At 34.7% G+C, this 21,834-nt stretch overlaps 1 protein-coding gene across 1 annotated transcript; it reads right to left on the bottom strand.

The window, feature by feature from the left end:
• Positions 1-1,209: 1,209 nt before the first annotated feature.
• Positions 1,210-18,843, bottom strand: LOC121421655 (ly-6/neurotoxin-like protein 1). Its single transcript, XM_041616421.1, has 4 exons — positions 18,719-18,843; positions 14,228-14,303; positions 9,191-9,300; positions 1,210-1,544 (listed from the first exon to the last, which is right to left on the bottom strand). The coding sequence occupies exons 2-4, from the start codon at positions 14,271-14,273 to the stop codon at positions 1,365-1,367; spliced, it is 336 nt and encodes a 111-aa protein (XP_041472355.1). The 5' UTR covers positions 14,274-14,303; positions 18,719-18,843; the 3' UTR covers positions 1,210-1,364.
• Positions 18,844-21,834: the final 2,991 nt, after the last annotated feature.

The following is a 21,834-nucleotide window of genomic DNA, read 5'->3' as shown; positions in this document are numbered from 1 at the left end:
ATGGACTAAAATTATTCTAACTGAAAGATCAGAAAAAAGGTAGGGTAAAGTTTGGAGAAAAAAAATTGTATAACGTTATAAAAGAAAAATGAACACAGAAACATGTTATCTGAATTTGGACGTTTAAAGTGCAAATATGTGTGCCGATTGATGAAATTGAAAATGGTATTTTGGGTGAAATTAAACGATCAGTTCGTCGTTGCGAAATTAAATGACGACTTTGGGCCATTAATTTGAACGAATTTCTCCCTAAATTGAATTTCTACCAAATTCAAAGGAATGATATAGAACGGAATTAAATGATGAATAAATGGAAATGAACCATGTGTGCAGAGGGTTGACAAAATATTTCGAATTTGAAAGTCCTTTCACTAATTTAAATGCAACCCTGATGAAATTGGACGGGAAAACCTATATTTAAAGCGTAATCTCATTGATGCAGTATATACTGAGCGAGCGTCCCGTGCAGGTAAATGGTTCAACCAATGGAGTGAAGCGTTACATACCGATTGAAAGCAACTGAAATTCAAATGGAACATCTATGAATAATGAGTAATTGAAATATTTTGATGATATTTTTATTTTAAAAAATGTTTCTCACCAGCGTATTAATGTTCAGAGGTTTGGGCATACAATGATGGGCGTACTAACGGGGGAGAATGTGTGTGTGTGTTTTGAGTTTTGTCAGACGTGTATCAATCAGATATGATTATTTACGTCTGGGACCGACCTTTTACGTCACCATCCGAAAGACGTGACCAGGGCTCGAACCTCGAACCTCTGCGTCAATTTGTAACTTCCCCACAGCTTGGATTACCGGCGCTCACCACAACGCCTAGTTGAAAATCAATAAATTGTGAAAATGGTATGCGCAATGTACTTCTGGAAAGTGAAAAGTGGACGTAAGGGCTGTATATCCAAAGTGCCATTACACGCAAGCCCCCCCCCCCCCCCTCCCCCGCTATAAATTATTACACACATTAATTTACAAAGAACGATATTTTGATAGCTACACTGCAACTGCAATCCGTTAAAGGTCAAGTCCACAACAGAAAAATGTTGATTTAAATATATAGAGAAAAATTATAGCATTACACTAGTGAGTGGATGATGTCATCAGTCTCCTCATTTGCATATCTATCAGGATGTGCATATAACTGTTTTGTGAAATTAAGCGAAACTTTCAAACGTCATAACTTTCTTATTTTACATCCAATTTTGATGAAATCTTCAGTGTTATACTTGTTGGATATTTCTCTTTTTATTCAAATCAACATTTTGTTGGGCTGGAATTGTATTTTAAAATTGGATAATTTTGAACTGATGAGCCGATGGCGATGGTCACGTGATGCCTCTGGTCCATCTTATTGTCTGGAAAAGATGAGGGCAACCAGCATAGCCACGCCCATAGCAACGAAGCTGACTGACACGGCGGTACTTCCGTTGCACGAGTCTCCTTTGCAGCAACAAACACCATTTACACAACGGACTTCGCATGCACCTACGGCGCACGAACGCAATACATTAACTGTGGCTTCGGTTTTCTAAAAGACAAAAGAAAAACAACTTATAATAATAATAATGATAATAACATTTGTAGGGCGCTTTATACTGGTGTTTCAAAGCAGACAGGTTGGCAGATTATAATAATATACAGTCAATCCATTAAAAAAAGATATGGATATGAATTGGGAGTTTATTCCAGAGGTTGGGTGCAATTGTTTTGTTTTCATTCGTCCTGTCTTGTCCAAGTGATTGTCTGTTCACACACTCCAGAACTCATGGGTTTTTATACAGCAGGGGTATGATATAATACATAGTAGGCATTAAAAAGCTTGACCCCAGTACTCCAGTAGTATTCTTTTTCATCGTATAAACCTTTCAATTTACGATTTGAATTTCATTGATCAAAGATATAATGGCAGGGAACCTATAATAACAAGCTTCGCTTTCCAGTGGGTTCCCTTTTTTCATTTCTGTATATTATATTTTTGTGTTTTGCTATACACTGTAACTTTTGTTAAATTTTGGAATGAAAAAGAATAAATGCAATCAATCAATCAATTACAGAAAATGCGCGATCACAATATCAGGTCTTAGTTCGAGGGCCATGATTCAAATTATTGGAATACGATGAACGTAGGATCTGACAGAAGAGGAAGAACGAAGGGAAATAAGGTCTTGGAGATATTTGGGTGACATATTATAATAATAATAATATATGTGATTTGTAATGCGCCAAATCCACCTGGCAGAGTGCCCAAGGCGCAGTGAAAGAAGAAACAAGAACGGAAGAGAACAGGTACAAATATAATAGTAATAGATCCAGGAACAATTAAGAGTAACAGGTAACGTTTAAAAGTATCAATGATCAAATGATAAAGTTATTGGAGTTTAAAGTTAAGCAATATTTCGTTAAAACGGTCGTCATGAATATTCATGAGGTTAGCTGATGATGTCATATCTCCACTTTCCGTTTTCTTATGTTATTACATAAAATCATATTTTTTTCATTATTTCATACTTGTGTGCATAATATGTCTCCCTTATAATGAAATAAGTTGCAGCAATGAATATCTATTGCACTAAATCAGTTGTCAATCCAATTTTTCTAGTTCTTGGAGGAAAAAATTGAATAAACCTAATTTCATATAATAAAATACAAAAGAACAAGTGGAGACGTGACATCATCAGCCCACCTAATGAATATTCATGACGGCTGTTTTTACAAAATATTACTAAACTTTAAAATTCAATAACTTTGCTATTTGTTGTCCGATTTTGACGAAATTTTTGGCATTTTGCTCATTGCATTCTCTTCTATTTATATAAATACTTTCAGCCTGGACCACCCCTTTAACCAACGAAGGGATTTCAGAATGGGTGTGATATGAACATGTTTTTAGATAGGGTGACCAAACGTGCTGCAGCGTTCTGGAGCTTTTGGAGTTTAGACAGCTGGGTGTTGGGTAAATTGTAAAGTAAGGCATGGCCCGAAGTCAAGTCGCGAAGAAATCACAGCATGAACAAATTTTTCAGTAGCAGATTTTGACAAATATTTCCTGATGAACCCATGGGTAGTTTTGTACACAATTAGCATGATTAGTAGAATTGTGAGCGTTATGCGAGAGCTAGAGTGAACCGGAAGCCAATGAAGTGATCGAAGAAGAGGGGTGATGTGTTCGTGTTTCTTGCTCAATGTTACCATTCTCGGTGCAATGTTGAAAATTCGCTGGAGGGGAATTAGAATAAAGAAAATGGAGGGATGGGGGAAAATGAATTGGAAATTCAAGGGATTGTCTATTTTACTTTTATACTTTAATTTCAAAAACTTAACCTTCGATTAAGATTTGGTGTTGACGCGCTCGCAACAATTGTTTGGTTTTATACCTAGATCATTAATGATTACAAAAAAGGGCTTATTTCTCTTAAGGTCAGAATGTTTTAAAATCAACTCGCGCTTCGCGTTTGCATCATTTAATAGTTGAAATATCGTCTTAATGGCTAAATATGAATGCAAAAAACGCATGTTTACAAACATTGCCAAGAATGTTCAATTTTCAGCACAAAATACATCAAATTCTAAAAATGCTTAGCTCTCGCTTCGCGCTCGAACTATTCAAATAGGGCTTAAGAAAATATTCATATGAGTAAAGCTAAGAAATGACTGTTAGGACATGGGCGTTTTGCCCCCCCCCAAAAAAAAAAAAAGAAATCCCGGGGGATCTGCGTGCATTTTTTATTTGCATGTCAAATGGTGTGAAAAGGCGTGAATAAGTAAAGATAAAGGTACTTAAAGAAACACAGAATGTTGCTGGGAGACTTAAGGCGTAATATGTACACTTAAAGGTAATCAAAATGTGGAAAGTTTTAATTAAGTATATGGTCAGATGGTGCTCAAAGATTAGGGAGGCATACGTGATTACGTTTAAGGTGCTTAAAGAGAATAGAAAGGCGTGAACATTCAAAGGTGTTCAAAGAAAAGAAAGGTACATAGGTTCACATAAGATGTGCTCCAACAATGGAAATGTGCGAATAAGTACACCTAAAGGGGCTCTAACAATCTAAAGGTGCGAATAAGTTCATATAAGGGTGCTCAAACATGGGAAAGGTGCGAATGAGTTCACATAAGGGTGCTCTATGGAAAGGTGCGAATAAGTTCACATAAGGGTGCTCTAACAATGGAAATTTGCGAATAATTACACATAAGGGTGCTCTAATAATGGAAAGGTGCGAATAAGTTCACATAAGGGTGCTCTAACAATGGAAAAGTGCGAATAAGTACACATAATAATAATGGGTGCTCAAACAATGAAAAGGTGCGAATAAGTTCACATAAGGGAGCTCTACTAGGTGCAAATAAGTTCACACTAAGGGTGCTCTAACAATGGAAATGTGCGAATAATTACACATAAGGGTGCTCTAATAATGGAAAGGTGCGAATAAGTACACATAAGGGTGCTCTAACTATGGAAAGGTGCGAATAAGTACACATAAGGGTGCTCTACAATGGAAAGGTGCGAATAAGTTCACATAAGGGTGCTCTACTAGGTGCAAATAAGTTCACATAAGGGTGCTCTCTAGCTATGGAACGGTGCGAATAAGTACACATAAGGGTGCTCAAACAATGGAAAGGTGGGAATAAGTACACATAAGGGTGCTCTAACTATGGAAAGGTGGGAATAAGTTCACATAAGGGTGCTCTAACAATGGAAAGGTGGGAATAAGTTCACATAAGGGTGCTCTAACTATGGAAAGGTGGGAATAAGTACACATAAGGGTGCTCTACAATGGAAAGGTGCGAATAAGTACACATGAGGGTGCTCTAACAATGGAAAGGTACGAATAAGTACACATACATGACATAAGGGTGCGTAAAGAACTTGACAGTCGTGTAACGGTCGAGGAAATCGCTGAGAAATAATTCATTTCAAGCCCGGCGCACACGCCGATTCGCTGCGATCCGAATTTCAAATAAATTGTAATAACTTTTGAAATGACGAACATTCAAGCAGATAAGATATTAGCGATCAGAGTTCAGAATATGAAAATGACTATAGACATGATAGACTGACATCGAAATTCAGTCCGTAGTTCGAGCCTCCTTGTGGGGATAAAAGTAAATTCAATTCAAATCACTATAGTCCAGGATAAAAGAGGCATAACGTTGTTTTTTTATACAGTGCGTCCCACAAAAAACGAAACCGAGATTTATCGATGATTTATCATAACTTTATCACAAATACAATAGACAAATGACCTACCAGTCTAAAGCTTAGAATCTCCTCTTTCATCTGAAATTACTTAAATTATTTCTCATTCACGCATGAGTGAGCAAAGACAATTTGAAAAGGGGATTCCAAAAAATCTCTTGGCGGGCCGTATCTGGGTTTTTAAAAGAAAACCACATTTTTAAAAAGTTCAATATCTGCTCTTTATTTTGATACCTCAATTACAGAAAATGGTTATGGAATAACAAAGTTCTGGTTATTTGAAATAAGGCTTGAATTTCAATAATTTCATAAAATGAAGAGGTTTTACAGGTTAGCGTTCAAACTCACTCGACGCTCCGTTTTGTTGACGATCACCCATGCATTAACTCTTTTGTTACCGTGCGATAGCTTCTGTGGGAAACTGGTGAAAACGCGTTTATCTTAACGAAATTATGGAAATACAAGCATTGTTTCGAGGGATCATAACTTTTTTACTTCTTGACCATTTTTTGTGATTAAGGTATGAAATAAAAGAGCAGATATTGAACTTTTTGGTCATGTGACTTTCTGTTTGAAATTTAGATACACCCCGCCAAATGAGATTTTGGCATCCTTTCTTTGAATTGTTTTTGCTCACTCATGCGTGAATGAGGAATAATCTAAGTAGTACCAGATGAAAGAGGAGATTCTAAGCTTTACGTTGGTAGGTCATTTGTCTATTTTATTTATGATTAAGTTATGATAAATCATCACTAAATCTCGGTTTAGTTTTTTCTGGGACGCACTGTATATACAATACTTTTTGATGGTTTCTTGTCAATTCGAGGGTGCTGATTACGAATCTGAATGATGCCACTCGTGTAACCTTGAGCATTTTCCGCAAATTGGCAAAATCCAATATGGCCGCCAAAATATGCAAATTACCCCTGAAAATCATAAAATTTTCCGCACATTGGCTGTGAAATGCATGAAATTGTGTGGCAGGATTGAAATACAATCTTAAATAATAATTCTTAATAAAACATTTATTTTCCTGAAATTCAAAATGGCCGCAATAGGCAATTGTATACACTATCATGTATAATTTGAATAGGGAAAACTAATTTTCACAAAAATGAGCACTAAACTGCAAAAAATCGCGATGCATGAACGAAGTAATATATGCAAATCACCATTACTAACGAGATACATAATTTTTAATGTCATATATGGGAAAATTGGCTGTATTTTGATATCTAAAATAACCGCCACTGGCCCAAACAGTATTGCGTACAATTGCAATGGGAGCCAAAAAATTCTCAAGAGTGATCACTAAAATGCTTATTATGAAGATTAAACAATTGGAATACTGACTATAAACATAATTATTAACGAAATATATTACCAATATGCTATGTATATGGTAAATGTTGTATTCTGATATTCAAAATGGCTGCCAAATGCCCTAAAAGTATTATACACAATGAGAAATGGGAGAAAAGAAATCACAAGATTGAGCGCTAAAATGCATATATATGTGATAAATTAACTGGATACTGTCTAAAAACGTATTTTCTAACGCAATATATCATTCAGGTTTGAAGTTTGTGTTAAATACTGTATTTCAACTTTCAAAATGGCCGCCATCGACGTTAACCGTATTATGTAAATGCAAAGTGGGAAACCAATATTGACAGGAGTGAGCACCATAAATGCACGTAATAGTGATCTATGAGTAAAATATTGTCTGAAAGCATCATTTCTATTAAGATATATCATTTATTCTGCCAGTTAGGTGATAAATACGGTTATTTTAAAGTCAAAATGGCCGCTACAGTCCCTTACGGTATTATACACAATATGAATAGGAACAAATCATTTGATCAGTCAATTTGCTTGGTTACTAATGGTCACTATGGTCACTAATGGTGATGTATGAGTGGAATATTGTCTGAAAACATGATTTATAACAAAATATATAATTATCTTATGTAATTTAGGTGATAAATACTGTATTTCAACATTCAAAATAGCTGTCATATGCCCTTTTTGTGAATATCATTTGTCTCCACCCAAATTGTATATATACGATAAGTGCTTATGGTGGCCATTTTCAATTTAAAAATGCAGCATTTTATCACCTTAATTACACAACATTATGATATATCTAGTTAGAAACCATAGTTTTAGACAATAATTCACCTTTACATCACAATTCACAATTATATGCAATATTTAGAGTCAAGAAAAGCCAAATTCTGTCAAAATTATATGTCCCATGTTACAATGTACACAATACTTTTAGGACCTATGGCAGCCATTTTGGATTTCAAAGTACAGCATTTATTACCTCCACCATGTCCACGACCCATATGTGATGTTTTCAGTTAGAAATAATGTTTAAAACAATATCCTTACTCGTACATCACAGTTATATGCATTTTATGATTCTCACTCTTGTGAATATAGTTTCCCTGTTCGCATGTTACATAAATTATTTAGGGCTTGTAGAGGTTATTTTGAATGTAAAACTACAGTATTTATCACCTACATGGAAGAAGAAATGCGATGATTGAAAAAAAAAAGTATAACGTTTTACTCATAAAACATGATTATATGGATGTCATAGTCAAGCAAATCCAAATTCTTACAAAATTATATGTCCCAATTCACATTGTAGATAATACTGTTAGGGCCTATAGGGGCCATTTTGAATTTCATAATACAGTATTTATCTCATGCATGACAAAAGAAATGATATGTCTTGCTATAAAACATGTCAGATAATGTTTTATTCATAGATCATAATTACATGCATTTTATGTTTCTTACTCTTGTGAAAATTATTTTCTCTATTCGCATTGTACAAAATTAATATATGGGTTATGGCGGCCATTTTTAATTTCAAAATACAGCATTTACCACATAAATGGCATATTTACAATTATGTTTTTAGTCAGTATTCCACTCGTTTATCTTAATAATCTGCATTTTAATGCTCAATCATGTCATTTTTTTGGCCCCGGCCATTGCCATTGTACATAATACTCTTTGGGCCAGTGGCGGCTATTTTAGATATCAAAATACAGCAATGTTCCAACATCTAACATAATAAATAATATATCTCATTAGTAATGATGATTTCAATATATTACTTCGTTCATACATCGCGATTTTTTCAGTTTAGTGCTCATTTTTGTAAAAACTATTTTTCCCTATTCAAATTGTTCATGATAGTGTATAGAATGATGTATGGCTGCCATTTTTAATATCGGGAAAATAAATATTTTGTCAAAAATTATTTTTTAAGATTGCACTTCACTCCTGCCACACAATTTCATGCATTTCACAGCCAATGTGAGGACAATTTTATGAGTTTCATGGGTAATTTGCATATTTTGGCGGACCTATTGGATTTTGCCAATTTGCGGAAAATGCTCAAGGTTACATGAGTGGCATCGTTCAGATTCGTAATCAGCACCCTCGAATTGACAAGAAACCATCAAAAAATATTGTATATATAAAAAAACAAGGTTTGGTCAATTTTCTATGGGGCCTATCCTGGACTACTATGACGTCATCGTTGGTTCGACTCGAAGCCGATTTGGACTTATAGTCTAGTTCTAGACGATTTTAATCGAATCTATTTTCACCGACTATCCCGTGCGTACGCCCAGCCGAGTGTGCGCGCAAACTCGGCTGGGCGTACCCATGGGATAGTATATATATTCCGTGAAAATAGATTCGATTAAAATCGTCTAGAACTAGACTAATTTGGACTTTAACCCGACCACAGAGAATACCGCGAAGCAAAATTATGATTTTATAATTCCTACCATTTTGCCGTACTTCAGATAAAGTGAGATTACTTTTTGGTACCTTCACATTTAATGCAAAATGCGATTAATTTAAAAAAAAGATAACGGCTCATCGGATTGCGCTGGGCTTAAATGTTTCATATCGTTATGATTGTTTATGAAATAGGAGTTATTCCTTACCAAACAGTGTTCGATGCCTGCTGGACATGTTTGTTTTAGTCCTGCATCTTCATTGAAAGGATCAGCACATTGGTCTCCATTACATACGAAGCATTTAATGGCCGAACTTCCTGTGTTTTATAACATAAAATAATAATTCTTATTTATCCATATAGCCAATTTAACACAAATGAACAGTTCTCACAGCGGGCCCTGCATACCATCATGCCATTATTACCATTCTACATTCTGATTTGTCGAACGCATACACTGCAAAAACTCCGGTGTTGATTTAACAGCCTGGAATCTATATATTTCCACACCAGGGAAGTATTGAAACAACACAAGTTTGAAATCAAACCGATGCTGTTTTGATACCAATTGGTGTTGTATAATCACATATCTGGTGTTAGACCAAAAACGAAACCGTGGTTGTTTAACCCTTCTCTGGTGTGGACGTATATAGATTCCGGGCTAGTGTTAAATCAACACCAGAGTTTTTGCAGTGTAAAAAGAAGGCAGAAGGTCCCATCTTTAAAGTATTTGGTATATGACTCGGTCGGAAATCGATCTCCCATTCATGAGAAGCATAGGAGGCGAACCAAGCTGAGCCACCGTATCAGGTATTATCAATCCGGCCGGACTTTTTGCATTTACTACGGGAAACTCTCTACGACGCACAAATTCCTTTGAAAATGCAAGTCAACTCACAATGGAAAGCTGAGTGGCTTTGTCGAAAGTTGATGGATCAGGACAGCATCGGAATCTCTTGACTCTGGACAACGAAATATTTGCAATCGTTCGTTCGGCGCAAATATTCGGATGATCTGTTGTTCCAGTCCACCAACTTTTGACAAAGACCTTCATTTGTGATTTGTGATTTGATTTGCACTTTCAAAGGAATTGGTGCGCTGTTTAGTCCAGGATAGGCCCCATAGAAAATTGACCAAACCTTGTTTTTTATATATACAATATTTTTTGATGGTTTTTTGTCAATTCGAGGGTGCTGATTACGAATCTGAACGATGCCACTCCTGTAACCTTGAGCATTTTACGCAAATTGGCAAAATCCAATATGGCCGCCAAAATATGCAAATTACCCATGAAACTCATAAAATTGTCCTCACATTGGCTGTGAAATGCATGAAATTGTGTGGCAGGAGTGAAATACAATCTTAAAAGATAATTTTTGACAAAATATTTTCCCGATATTGAAAATGGCCGCCATAGGCCATTCTATACACTATCATGAACAATTTGAATAGGGAAAACTAGTTTTTACAAAAATGAGCACTAAACTGCAAAAATCGCGATGTATGAACGAAGTAATATATTGAAATCATCATTACTAATGAGATATATTATTTATTATGTTAAATATTGGAACATTGCTGTATTTTGATATCTAAAATAGCCGCCACTGGCCCAAAGAGTATTATGTACAATGGCAATGGCCGGGGCCAAAAAATGACATGATTGAGCATTAAAATGCAGATTATTAAGATAAACGAGTGGAATACTGACTAAAAACATAATTGTAAATATGCCATTTATGTGGTAAATGCTGTATTTTGAAATTCAAAATGGCCGCCATAACCCATATATTAATTATGTACAATGCGAATAGAGAAACTTATTTTCACAAGAGTAAGAAACATAAAATGCATGTAATTATGATCTATGAATAAAATGTTATCTGACATATCATTTCTTTTGTCATGCATGAGATAAATACTGTATTATGAAATTCAAAATGGCCCCTATAGGCCCTAACAGTATTATCTACAATGTGAATTGGGACATATAATTTTGTAAGAATTTGGATTTGCTTGACTATGACATCCATATAATCATGTTGTATGAGTAAAACGTTATTTGAAAACACTTTTTTTTCAATCATCGCATTTCTTCTTCCATATAGGTGATAAATACTGTATTTTGACATTCAAAATAACCTCTACAAGCCCTAAATAAATTATGTAACATGCGAACAGGGAAACTATATTCACAAGAGTGAGAATCATAAAATGCATATAACTGTGATGTACGAGTAAGGATATTGTTTTAAACATTATTTCTAACTGAAAACATCACATATGGGTCGTGGACATGGTGAAGGTAATAAATGCTGTACTTTGAAATCCAAAATGGCAGCCATAGGTCCTAAAAGTATTGTGTACATTGTAATATGGGACATATAATTTTGACAGAATTTGGCTTTTCTTGACTCTAAATATTGCATATAATTCGTCGGCGGTCATCCGAACCGTCGTATACGACGGTTGAAAACCCATTTCAGAAATAATCGACTTCAAACTTTACTGTTATTTTCAATTGTGATGTAAAGGTGAATTATTGTCTAAAACCATGGTTTCTAACTAGATATATCATAATGTTGTGTAATTAAGGTGATAAAATGCTGCATTTTTAAATTGAAAATGGCCACCATAAGCACTTGTCGTATATAATTTATACAATTTGGGTGGAGACAAATGATATTCACAAAAAGGGCATATGACAGCCATTTTGAATGTTGAAATACAGTATTTATCACCTAAATTACATAAGATAATTATATATTTTGTTATAAATCATGTTTCCAGACAATATTCCACTCATACATCACCATTAGTGACCATAGTGACCATTAGTGACCAAGCAAATTGACTGATCAAATGATTTGTTCCTATTCATATTGTGTATAATACCGTAAGGGACTGTAGCGGCCATTTTGACTTTAAAATATCCGTATTTATCACCTAACTGGCAGAATAAATGATATATCTTAATAGAAATGATGCTTTCAGACAATATTTTACTCATATATCACTATTACGTGCATTTATGCTGCTCACTCCTGTCAATATTGGTTTCCCACTTTGCATTTACATAATACGGTTCATGTCGATGGCGGCCATTTTGAAAGTCGAAATACAGTATTTAACACAAAATTCAAACCTGAATGATATATTGCGTTAGAAAATACGTTTTTACACAATATCCAGTTAATTTATCACATATATATGCATTTTTAGCGCTCAATCTTGTGATTTCTTTTCTCCAATTTCTCATTGTGTATAATACTTTTAGGGCATTTGGCAGCCATTTTGAATATCAGAATACAACATTTACCATATACATAGCATATTGGTAATATATTTCGTTAATAATTATGTTTATAGTCAGTATTCCAATTGTTTAATCTTCATAATAAGCATTTTAGTGATCACTCTTGAGAATTTTTTGGCTCCCATTGCAATTGTACGCAATACTGTTTGGGCCAGTGGCGGTTATTTTAGATATCAAAATACAGCCAATTTTCCCATATATGACATTAAAAATTATGTATCTCGTTAGTAATGGTGATTTGCATATATTACTTCGTTCATGCATCGCGATTTTTTGCAGTTTAGTGCTCATTTTTGTGAAAATTAGTTTTCCCTATTCAAATTGTACATGATAGTGTATACAATGGCCTATTGCGGCCATTTTGAATTTCAGGAAAATAAATATTTTATAAAGAGTTATTGTTTAAGATTGTATTTCACTCCTGCTACACAATTTCATGCATTTCACAGCCAATGTGCGGACAATTTTATGATTTTCAGGGGTAATTTGCATATTTTGGCGGCCATATTGGATTTTGCCAATTTGCGGAAAATGCTCAAGGTTACACGAGTGGCATCATTCAGATTCGTAATCAGCACCCTCGAATTGACAAGAAACCATCAAAAAGTATTGTATATATAAAAAAACAAGGTTATGCCTCTTCTATCCTGGACTATTAGAGAGTTTCCCCCGTGGTCAATGCGAAAGCTACCCATAGCTGTGCATATAGTATAGGAAATGTTTTCGCAACCACTACGTAGACACTGTCTGGAACAAAAATCATTGTCAAAAGCTCTTCATGACGTAGCAGGCTTTGTCGAAAACCGGTGAATCAAAACAGCCTGCAATTTCATCCGTGACTCTGGACATACGAGATGTTTGCAAGTTTTCGTCAGCTCCGCCTCTTAGGACGATCGCCTTGTTCACCAATTTTCGACAAAGGCCTCCCAGCTATTCATTGTGACCTCACGGGCACCTTTCATTTACTTGCTGTGTTCCAGGATCTGCCCCAATACAATTGCGAAAGTCCATACTATAGACCAGGGGCCCGTTGCAGAAAGAGTTGCAATCAATCGCAACTCTAAAAATCATGCGCAACTTGATTTTCAACCAATCAACAGCGCGCATTTGGGACTTGCGTTTGATTTTTTGACTTGCGTTTAAACGCAACTCTTTCTGCAACGGGCCCCAGTTCGTAGTTACTTCATGGACAATTTTGGTCAAATGACCTTTCATTTCTTTCATTATGATAGGCGGATTTCAAAGCAAGATGTTACGTAAGCTTGCCTTACATAGCAGGCGGGATAGCAGGATGAAGATATTGAATAGACCAGGTGACTAGAATAACATACCAATGAACACTTTATGAAGGTATTTGTTGTATTCCTACTTTGAATGCAGATCATAGCATGTTGCACAATGTACTTGGCAAACTGTGAAATACCAGTCGTTCGTGTTTTTTTGTGGGTGTAAATGAAAACTACAAAAGAATACAAGACTTCAAAGTTGGTACTTATCTCATTAGATTTTAAACCACCATGTCACTTTAGTACAAATGACCTTCCTCTGATCATGCGTAGAATATTTTGATCATGCGCAGAAAGGAACTACGAACTGGCTTAACAATTCTTTTCAAAAACTCGTAAACTTAATATGTAGGGAAAGTAAAAAAAACAGACAGCTTGTCGAGTCGGCTACTCTAGTGTGGGGTGGGGGGAGACTTGTTATTAATATTGAAATAAAAACAAATACAAAACTAGTATAGAAATTGATAAACATTCGCACCCTATTTACTCTCTACATCGTGTTCGGAATTATAATGTTATTCCCACAGCCCTCAAAAGCCCCTTTATATAAATATTTTTATTCCAGTTTATTATTCTTGATTCCTGCTGATTCCGAATAAATGTGACAGGGACTTAAACAGAAATGGAAGAGATCTTTTCTTACCTGCCACCAAGGAGATCAAAAGGACGGGAACTAAAAAAGACTTCATGGCTCACGACACTTTTCCAACGTTTTTTTTCTGAATATTAAACAAAGGAGAAAATACAACAATTATCATCTAAGAGGATTCCATGATGAAATTCACGTCATTATCTCCAAAGTTTTTTAATTATGATACGCGTGTCTGTCGGCCAAAGGAGCTAAAGTGTATAATGTAGGAGCATGTGCTTATTGGTTTTTATCAGCCTTTTATGATCGCCGAATTAAGAGTTGGGTAAAAGTATGTTGTCAAAGATTTAATGAAAATACGATAGAAAATAATGGAGATGTGAATAATTAAAGTTTGAATTTGTGAGATTACAGACATACGGTCAGCTGCTCCTTTTGAATTGAATCGAGTTGAATATATTTTCAATAAAAGATTTTTTTCACTGGTTTACACACATGAAGATACAATGTATATACACATAACAGAACAAAAGATGATCAAAACATGTCAACAGGAGGAAATAATTCTAACTCAGGTATACATGGTTCTCACAAAATTTACAATACTTAAGTATTTGAAATACAAGTCAAAGTTAAATTCAAGTTTAAGAATAGTTAATATTCTAGAATAATCATTTTTGGTTAGACATGTACTGTATGCATTTGCAAGATAAGTAATGGATCGAAGTGATGCATGAGATACGAATTCCAAAAATGGACTTTTCTAAGAAAATTAAAATTGAGTGTGGGGTGGATAATCATTTCATAACTCCTTCTCTAAATGAATATTTGTATTCACAAATATTCTAATTTACAGTACTTGATTAATGAGAGAGCCGCTATCATATAGCGTGAAAACAAATCATTCATAATCATCTTATTCTTTAATGAATTGAATTGAATTTATTACAGAACGTCACTGGCAATTTCCAACATTTTGTTCAAAACAAGAGAATATGCATATAAACAGATAAACAAAAACAAAATAGTATTTTTTGTTAAAACAAAACCAAAACAAAACAAAACATAACAAAAAAACTTATAAATACATAGGAATCATTCGGATAGATATTTAAACATGAGTTCAAAAAACTGATGTCCAAGAAAGGACAAGGAGAAAATAAAGAAAGTGGGGAGGAAAGGGAAATAAAGAGGAAATAATGGATATTCATCAAACCTTTGCCAATATTTTCTTTAATTTTATGATTTTATACAGACAGGGTGAGCTTCCGCTTTAAGTTAATGTGACGTCATCGCATACAAAGGAAAGGAGAACCATGAATTGAATAATCTCTATTGACTGACGCAATAAAGAAAACACGATTCGAAAACTATAAATATATCATAATTATCACCTGAGTGTACTTAAATAGATATGTGTATGATGAAAGATGCTGCTATACTTAATACTTTAATAGTGACCAACCGAATTTTGAAATGATTTCAAATCTCAAGGATTAACTTTTAAATCTCAAAAGATTTAACTTAAATATTTTAGATTCTTTATCTGTTCAAATCATATTATTCTAAGCCTGGAGTATCACTTTAAGTAACGAAAAACTTAACGGACAAATAGTGATCCTCTATCAAGTGGTAAGTCATTTGAATCGAAATATAATTGGTCTGTAAAGTCGGTTGTACAGTTTTATGAAACACCAATTTGGTGTAAGAAATCATGGGCAGCAATGCTGTCAAGCGAATCTGTTTTTGTTGACAAATTTAGTTATTTTATATTTAATGCATCCATGGAAGCGAGATACATGTATTCTGTGCATGAAAAGATGCAATCCCCTTGTTGATGGGATGAGATGCTGTTTAATAGAGCACAACAAAGTAATTATCGATACTATTATTAATAATTTTGTCAAGTGAATCGATGGTTGTTTACAGATTTATTATTTGATTCCATGGAGACGGAGTGATAAAGGAATATGCTTATTCTTTGTAAAGAATCGATATAACACCCATGTAGGGGGTATTTGATTTGATTGTATTTGATTGTGATGTTTGAAAGAGCGGTACAGGTCAAGCGCCATGGTCTATCAAGTATGAACACCTGAGGTCAACGTTCTTATACGCGTTTGCAGCATCAATGGTAGCCATAAGCACCATTAATTGTTATGATTAAGCACCTCTAATATTCCAAGATATTCAGAGCGTCAAGGTTTCTCATAGCCCTACGCACCTTGGGGGCAGGATTTGGACAACATACATTTTATGCTGAAACTTTTTACAAATTCGCTATAAGTATGCACAAATTTTTACAATTTCACTTTTAAAAAATTAAAAGTACCCCCAAAGGCGAGGGGTTTTTTAACAGTGTTTACGCGTCTTAAGCCCTGTTCACAATTAGGGTGCGAATGCTTACAACAGTTGCAATTGTGTGCAACATATATTGTGACCAAACGATCGCAAGAGCGATTGTGAAAGCTCCCTTGAGGCCACCTTACGATTGGTCTGCTACCCGATTTACAATAGAACGTATAAATTTGGCTGTAATATTGAGACATGGAATATCTTACAGTCATTGCTCTGTAATGTTCTAAATCATCATACGGATATTATGTTCAAATCTGTGACTATGCTATCATCCTTGTTTCAATAAAAGCAAAATGGATATTTATAAGAGCTTTCACAATTGCTCGTGCGATCGTTTTGTCAAAGGCTTTGCGATCATCCAAATGCACTATATTCGAATTCTTTTAGTTCATTTGAACTTCAAATACAATTTTAATTCACATATTTTCAGAAAGTGAGCAAAATGCGATTTGTTCCGAAATCGGATCGTGGACTTGGCGGGTGTTTCATAAAGCTGTTCATAAAGTTACGCACAATTTTACGCACGACTGGAACATGTTCTTAGGTCATATATCATACAGAGACATCGCACAAGAAAGGATCACCAGTCGTACGTAAGTCATTTTTATCTTACGAACAGCTTTACATGAAACACCCACCAGAAAAGATTTCTGCGTGTGGCCATGAGTCTTCTGCATATATGGATTAGATACACACCCACCCCCCACACACACACACACACTCACGTAAACAAAGGCGTGGATTTCTTTTAATTATGGTATGGTATAAAGTCGCACATATTCTGCAGACACAGACCCGATTAAAAGTTTGAAGAGAAAGTGGGTCTTCGCACACGATTTTGCACATAAAACTTGCTGTTCCTATTTCAGAAATGGAAAGCGTTCAGAATACAAGTCATTGTAGTCTGCGAATTCAGACACCTTAAATAGAGGAAAGGGTTAGCAAAGTAGACTAGCTAACAGAAGGGTCTCCAAACACACACTCACACATACACGAACCCTTACACACACACACATTAATTCCTCTTATAAAAGTCCTTTAACTTCTTCATGCGCGGGAATTGATGTATAAGTTTATTCATAATTCAAGTGAAAATGATAAGTACACTCAGCGACATTTTTAGGCAATAGACTCTGAGCATATTTTCTGAATTTGACTTTAAAAAGATTTAACACATTACATGTACTTCAAATATCCTAAATTTTACTGCAATTTGTCCTGTAAATATCAGGCATTTTTTAAACAAGAAGAGATTGAGAGGATATTCAAGTCGATTTTTTTATAAGGACACTCAATTGTAAAGTACGAAATCAGAAATTACAATACACTGTAAAAAATGGAGTGCTAATTTAGCACTTACAGTGGTTATATAGTTACTCCATCCACTACGAGCGCTGACTTTCTAATTTAAATTATGTGAACTAGAAAATCATCACTCATAGTGCAGTCACTATACAAGCACTGTATAAGTGCATAATTAGCACTTCATGTTTACAGTGTAACAGAATCAATAAGCATCTTTTCAAACAATGTACATGCACTGTGAATAATATTTGGTATTTGTATAGCGCACGTATCCACCTTGTAAGGTGCTCAAGACGTTCCTATATTACCCCCGCTGTGCTATAGTCTGTTGATTCCGGTGCTCACAGCTTTTCGAGAAATTACTTCCTATGTCGGTATCCATTCATCTCACCTGGGATGAGTGCAGCGATATACGCGTAAGTTTCTTGCTGAAGGAAAATACGCAATGGTTGGGAATTGAACCCACGTCCCTCGGATAGAAAGTGAGTCATAACCTCTAGACTACTACATCCCCAAATCAAATCAACAAATATGTAAAAAAAATAAAGAAAAGTTTACAAAACATTGGTTAAAAGGGCAAAGCATGTTTGTCGGGTAAATTAACGCTAAATACTTTCTAAATTTTATGTACACTGTAAAACCTGAAGTGATAACTTAAAACTTACAGTGATTTCAGTGCTAATTTTAGCACTTTATTTTTTTACAATGTAATGTCGTGTAAAAATTACCCATGAAAATACGTTTCTTTTACCCAAGACACATTTTCAATATTTCTCAACTTTCACCCAACCTTTTCGGGTGCAGCTAAAACGGTAAACGGTTTATAATCACATAAAAAAATGTAACGTTATAGTTTGATATTGATATAAAATAACGTCTTACCCGGTTACAAGAAAATACCGTGGCTGAGAAAAGTCAGATCGTAACAAAAAAGTATGACCAGGAATAAAGAAGAACAATCAGCAATATGAACTTGGACAGAAGTCAGTATTCATTTTAGACAACAACCCCACACCTCATTTGGCGCCTCAATTTGTGTGCAATCGATCGAATCGGAGGCGTGTCTTCTAAAGTTTACGGTCATTGATTGGATGAATTATCCTGATGACGTAGTTCGTTGGTAGTAATTTTGACTCGATATTGTGATTTTAAAAGATGTGCGTACTGGAGTCAAGGATACTATCTAGCAGCTGGCTAACACCTTTTTAAAAATAATATTGCGTAATAAGGCATATATCAAGTCCAACCATATATCGTTATATGCCCTGTACTTGGACCTCTAGGAAGAACATGGCTGTGAATACAGTGAGTCATACGCATCACTTTGTTAAAATGTTTATATATGAAGAGCTCACTCTTGCAAAAGGGGCTAGGTCCGTTTTTCATCAAATTTGATTTTTATGTTTCAATGTTTAGATTTTTAGTACCTCTATAAGATGATACCAAAGAAAATTTGAAATTCATTTTAAAAAGTGAACTAAAATGGCAAAGAAAAATCACCCTTTTCAAAAGGGGTTAGGTAAATTTTAGTTTAGTTGCAAAAGGGGTAAGGTCCACATAGATTTTTTTGGAAAAGAATATCTTTTAGAATATGAAGACGGGTAGATTTCTTTCATGCCTAATCTTATGTTCTCATGGTAGGGTATAGGAGAATAAAAAAATGATTTTCTTGGAGTGGACCTAACCCCTTTTGAATCCAAACTCTTCTGGAGAACTCATTTGTTAAAAGGTGTTAGGTTCATTTTTCATGAATTTTATTGTTTTCTATATCGAAGCCTCTGAATTTTTAGTCACTATGATGATTACAAAAAAATGAAATTCAAATCAAAACGTGAATGAAAGTGGCAAAGAAAAAACACTTGTTTAATCAAAAGACATTGGATTCATTCCAGTTTAATTGCAAAAGGGGTTAGGTCCACAATGATAATTTCAAGAAATACATAGAAAAATTGACGACAGGTAGATTTCTTTTTTACCCAATTTTATGTTCACAGAATAGGGTAGTACATCATGACAATTTAGTTTCTCATATGAATATTGCAATAAGCGAAAGTAAAAAAATCATTGTTTTTTTCTTTCAGGCCATATAATGATTCTGTGTTCATGGCATATTTTTTTCCTTAAATTGGGGATTTTTAAGGTGTCATTTTTTTTGTTTACTCACACGGTATATGTATTCTCCTGTTTCTGTTTATGGGAACTCCCGTAGAAACAGCTAGGCAGGACAGCTTTTAAAGGGATGGTCCGGGCTGACAGTATTTATAGCTCAATAAATAGAGTAGAAATCACCGCGAAAAATACTGAACATTTCATCAAAATCAGATTACAAATAACAAAGTTATTGAATTTTAAAGTTTAGCAATATTTCGTCATGAATATTTATTAGGTGGGCCGATGATGTCACATCCCCATATGTTCTTTTGTATATTTTATTATATGAAATTAGGTTTATTCAGTTTTACCTCCAAGAACTAAAAAACATGGATTGACAACTGATTTAGTGCATTAGATATGTATTGCTGCAACTTATTTCATTATAAGGGAGACATGTTATTCACACAAGTATGAAATAATGAAAAAGAGTATGATTTTAGTAACATAAGAAAACGGAAAGGGGAGATGTGACATCATCAGCCCACGTAATGAATATTCATGACGACTGTTTTGACAAATATTGCTAAACTATAAACTTCAATAACTTCATTATCCGATTTTGATAAAATTTTTGGCTTTTTGCTCAGTGAATTCTACTCTATATATCAGGATATAAAATATTTTCAGCCCGGACCATCCCTTTAATGGTAAACGCCAAGATACAGCTCTTTTCGAAAACCGACACGGACGCCTTATGGGTAAATGACATGGGGCAACATGGGTATTAGCAATATCATATTTAAAGCCAATTTACTTTGGATTTCTATTTTCATGTGTATATATATTTTTTCTGGCATTCTTTCTCATATGGTTTTTCTTCCACACAGTGATGCATGTATTACAGCGAAATAAAGAAGTAATCAAACAACACACAAGTAGTTAATAAAAACATTTAATAGAAAAGAGTTGAAATAAAACTAGTATGAATTTAAAGACAATGGACACTCCTTGAGTAGATGCAGTATATATTGTTGAATGGAAATGGTGACACTACACTGCAAAAACACCGGCGTTGATTTAACACCAGCCGGTATCTATATCGGTCCACACTAGAGAGGTGTTGAAACACTAAGAATCAAACCGATATTGGTGTTGGCCTAACGCCAAACCGGTGTTGTTTCAACAGTCTCTGGTGTTGACCGATATAGATACCAGGCTAGTGTTAAATTAACACCGGTGTTTTTGCAGTGTATATACAAGTACGCCTACCATCGATATTTATAAACTGGATGGTGTTCGTTGCTCACTGTCGCACACCCACAGACAACAGAAAAAAAGTGTGTAACTCTGTGCGCGCTTGACCTTTTGACCTTAGGTGAACTTTTCTTGGACCCAAAAGAGCGCGTAGCTCTATCCACGTTGATGATGCCTACGATACAAATGTACAGAATAATGTGGATAATACTAAGACAGAAATGTGTGATTTAGAAAATTGAATGAACATCTCTGGTATTTATGCGACAAGTAAATCAAATTGCATCAATTTCTCTATTATTTTGAATGAAAGGCAAATCGCATTTAAATCACGCTACTGATTAGGCCTACTCTAACCCATCAGCCAAACAGATAAACGGATCGTAAAGAATTTATTTGTTATATTGATTTTATGGCATATTTTGAAAGACAGATGGTATAAATCTTAGCCATTTTGTACTGAAATTACGGTCAACACTGAATGATTCAAAAGAATACGCCACAATCGATTCATGAAAATATGAACTAATCTACAAAACATTTACACAGCATACTTCTAGACATGAGACATGGTAAATAATGTAATTCAAAGGAATGATATAGAACGGAATTAAATGATGAATAAATGGTAATGAACCATGTGTGCAGAG

The sequence above is a fragment of the Lytechinus variegatus genome, chromosome 9, assembly GCF_018143015.1.
Source record: "Lytechinus variegatus isolate NC3 chromosome 9, Lvar_3.0, whole genome shotgun sequence".
Lineage (NCBI taxonomy): Eukaryota > Metazoa > Echinodermata > Echinoidea > Temnopleuroida > Toxopneustidae > Lytechinus > Lytechinus variegatus.
This window is presented reverse-complemented; position numbering and strand designations above follow the sequence as displayed.

Excerpts from the sequence above, each read along its gene's own strand:
- LOC121421655 (XM_041616421.1), bottom strand. The coding sequence starts at position 14,273 with ATGAAGTCTTTTTTAGTTCCCGTCCTTTTGATCTCCTTGGTGGCAG. Across the intron at positions 9,301-14,227 it reads TTTGATCTCCTTGGTGGCAG|GAAGTTCGGCCATTAAATGC; the intron begins GTAAGAAAAGAT and ends TATAAAACACAG. Across the intron at positions 1,545-9,190 it reads CAGGCATCGAACACTGTTTG|AAAACCGAAGCCACAGTTAA; the intron begins GTAAGGAATAAC and ends TTTGTCTTTTAG.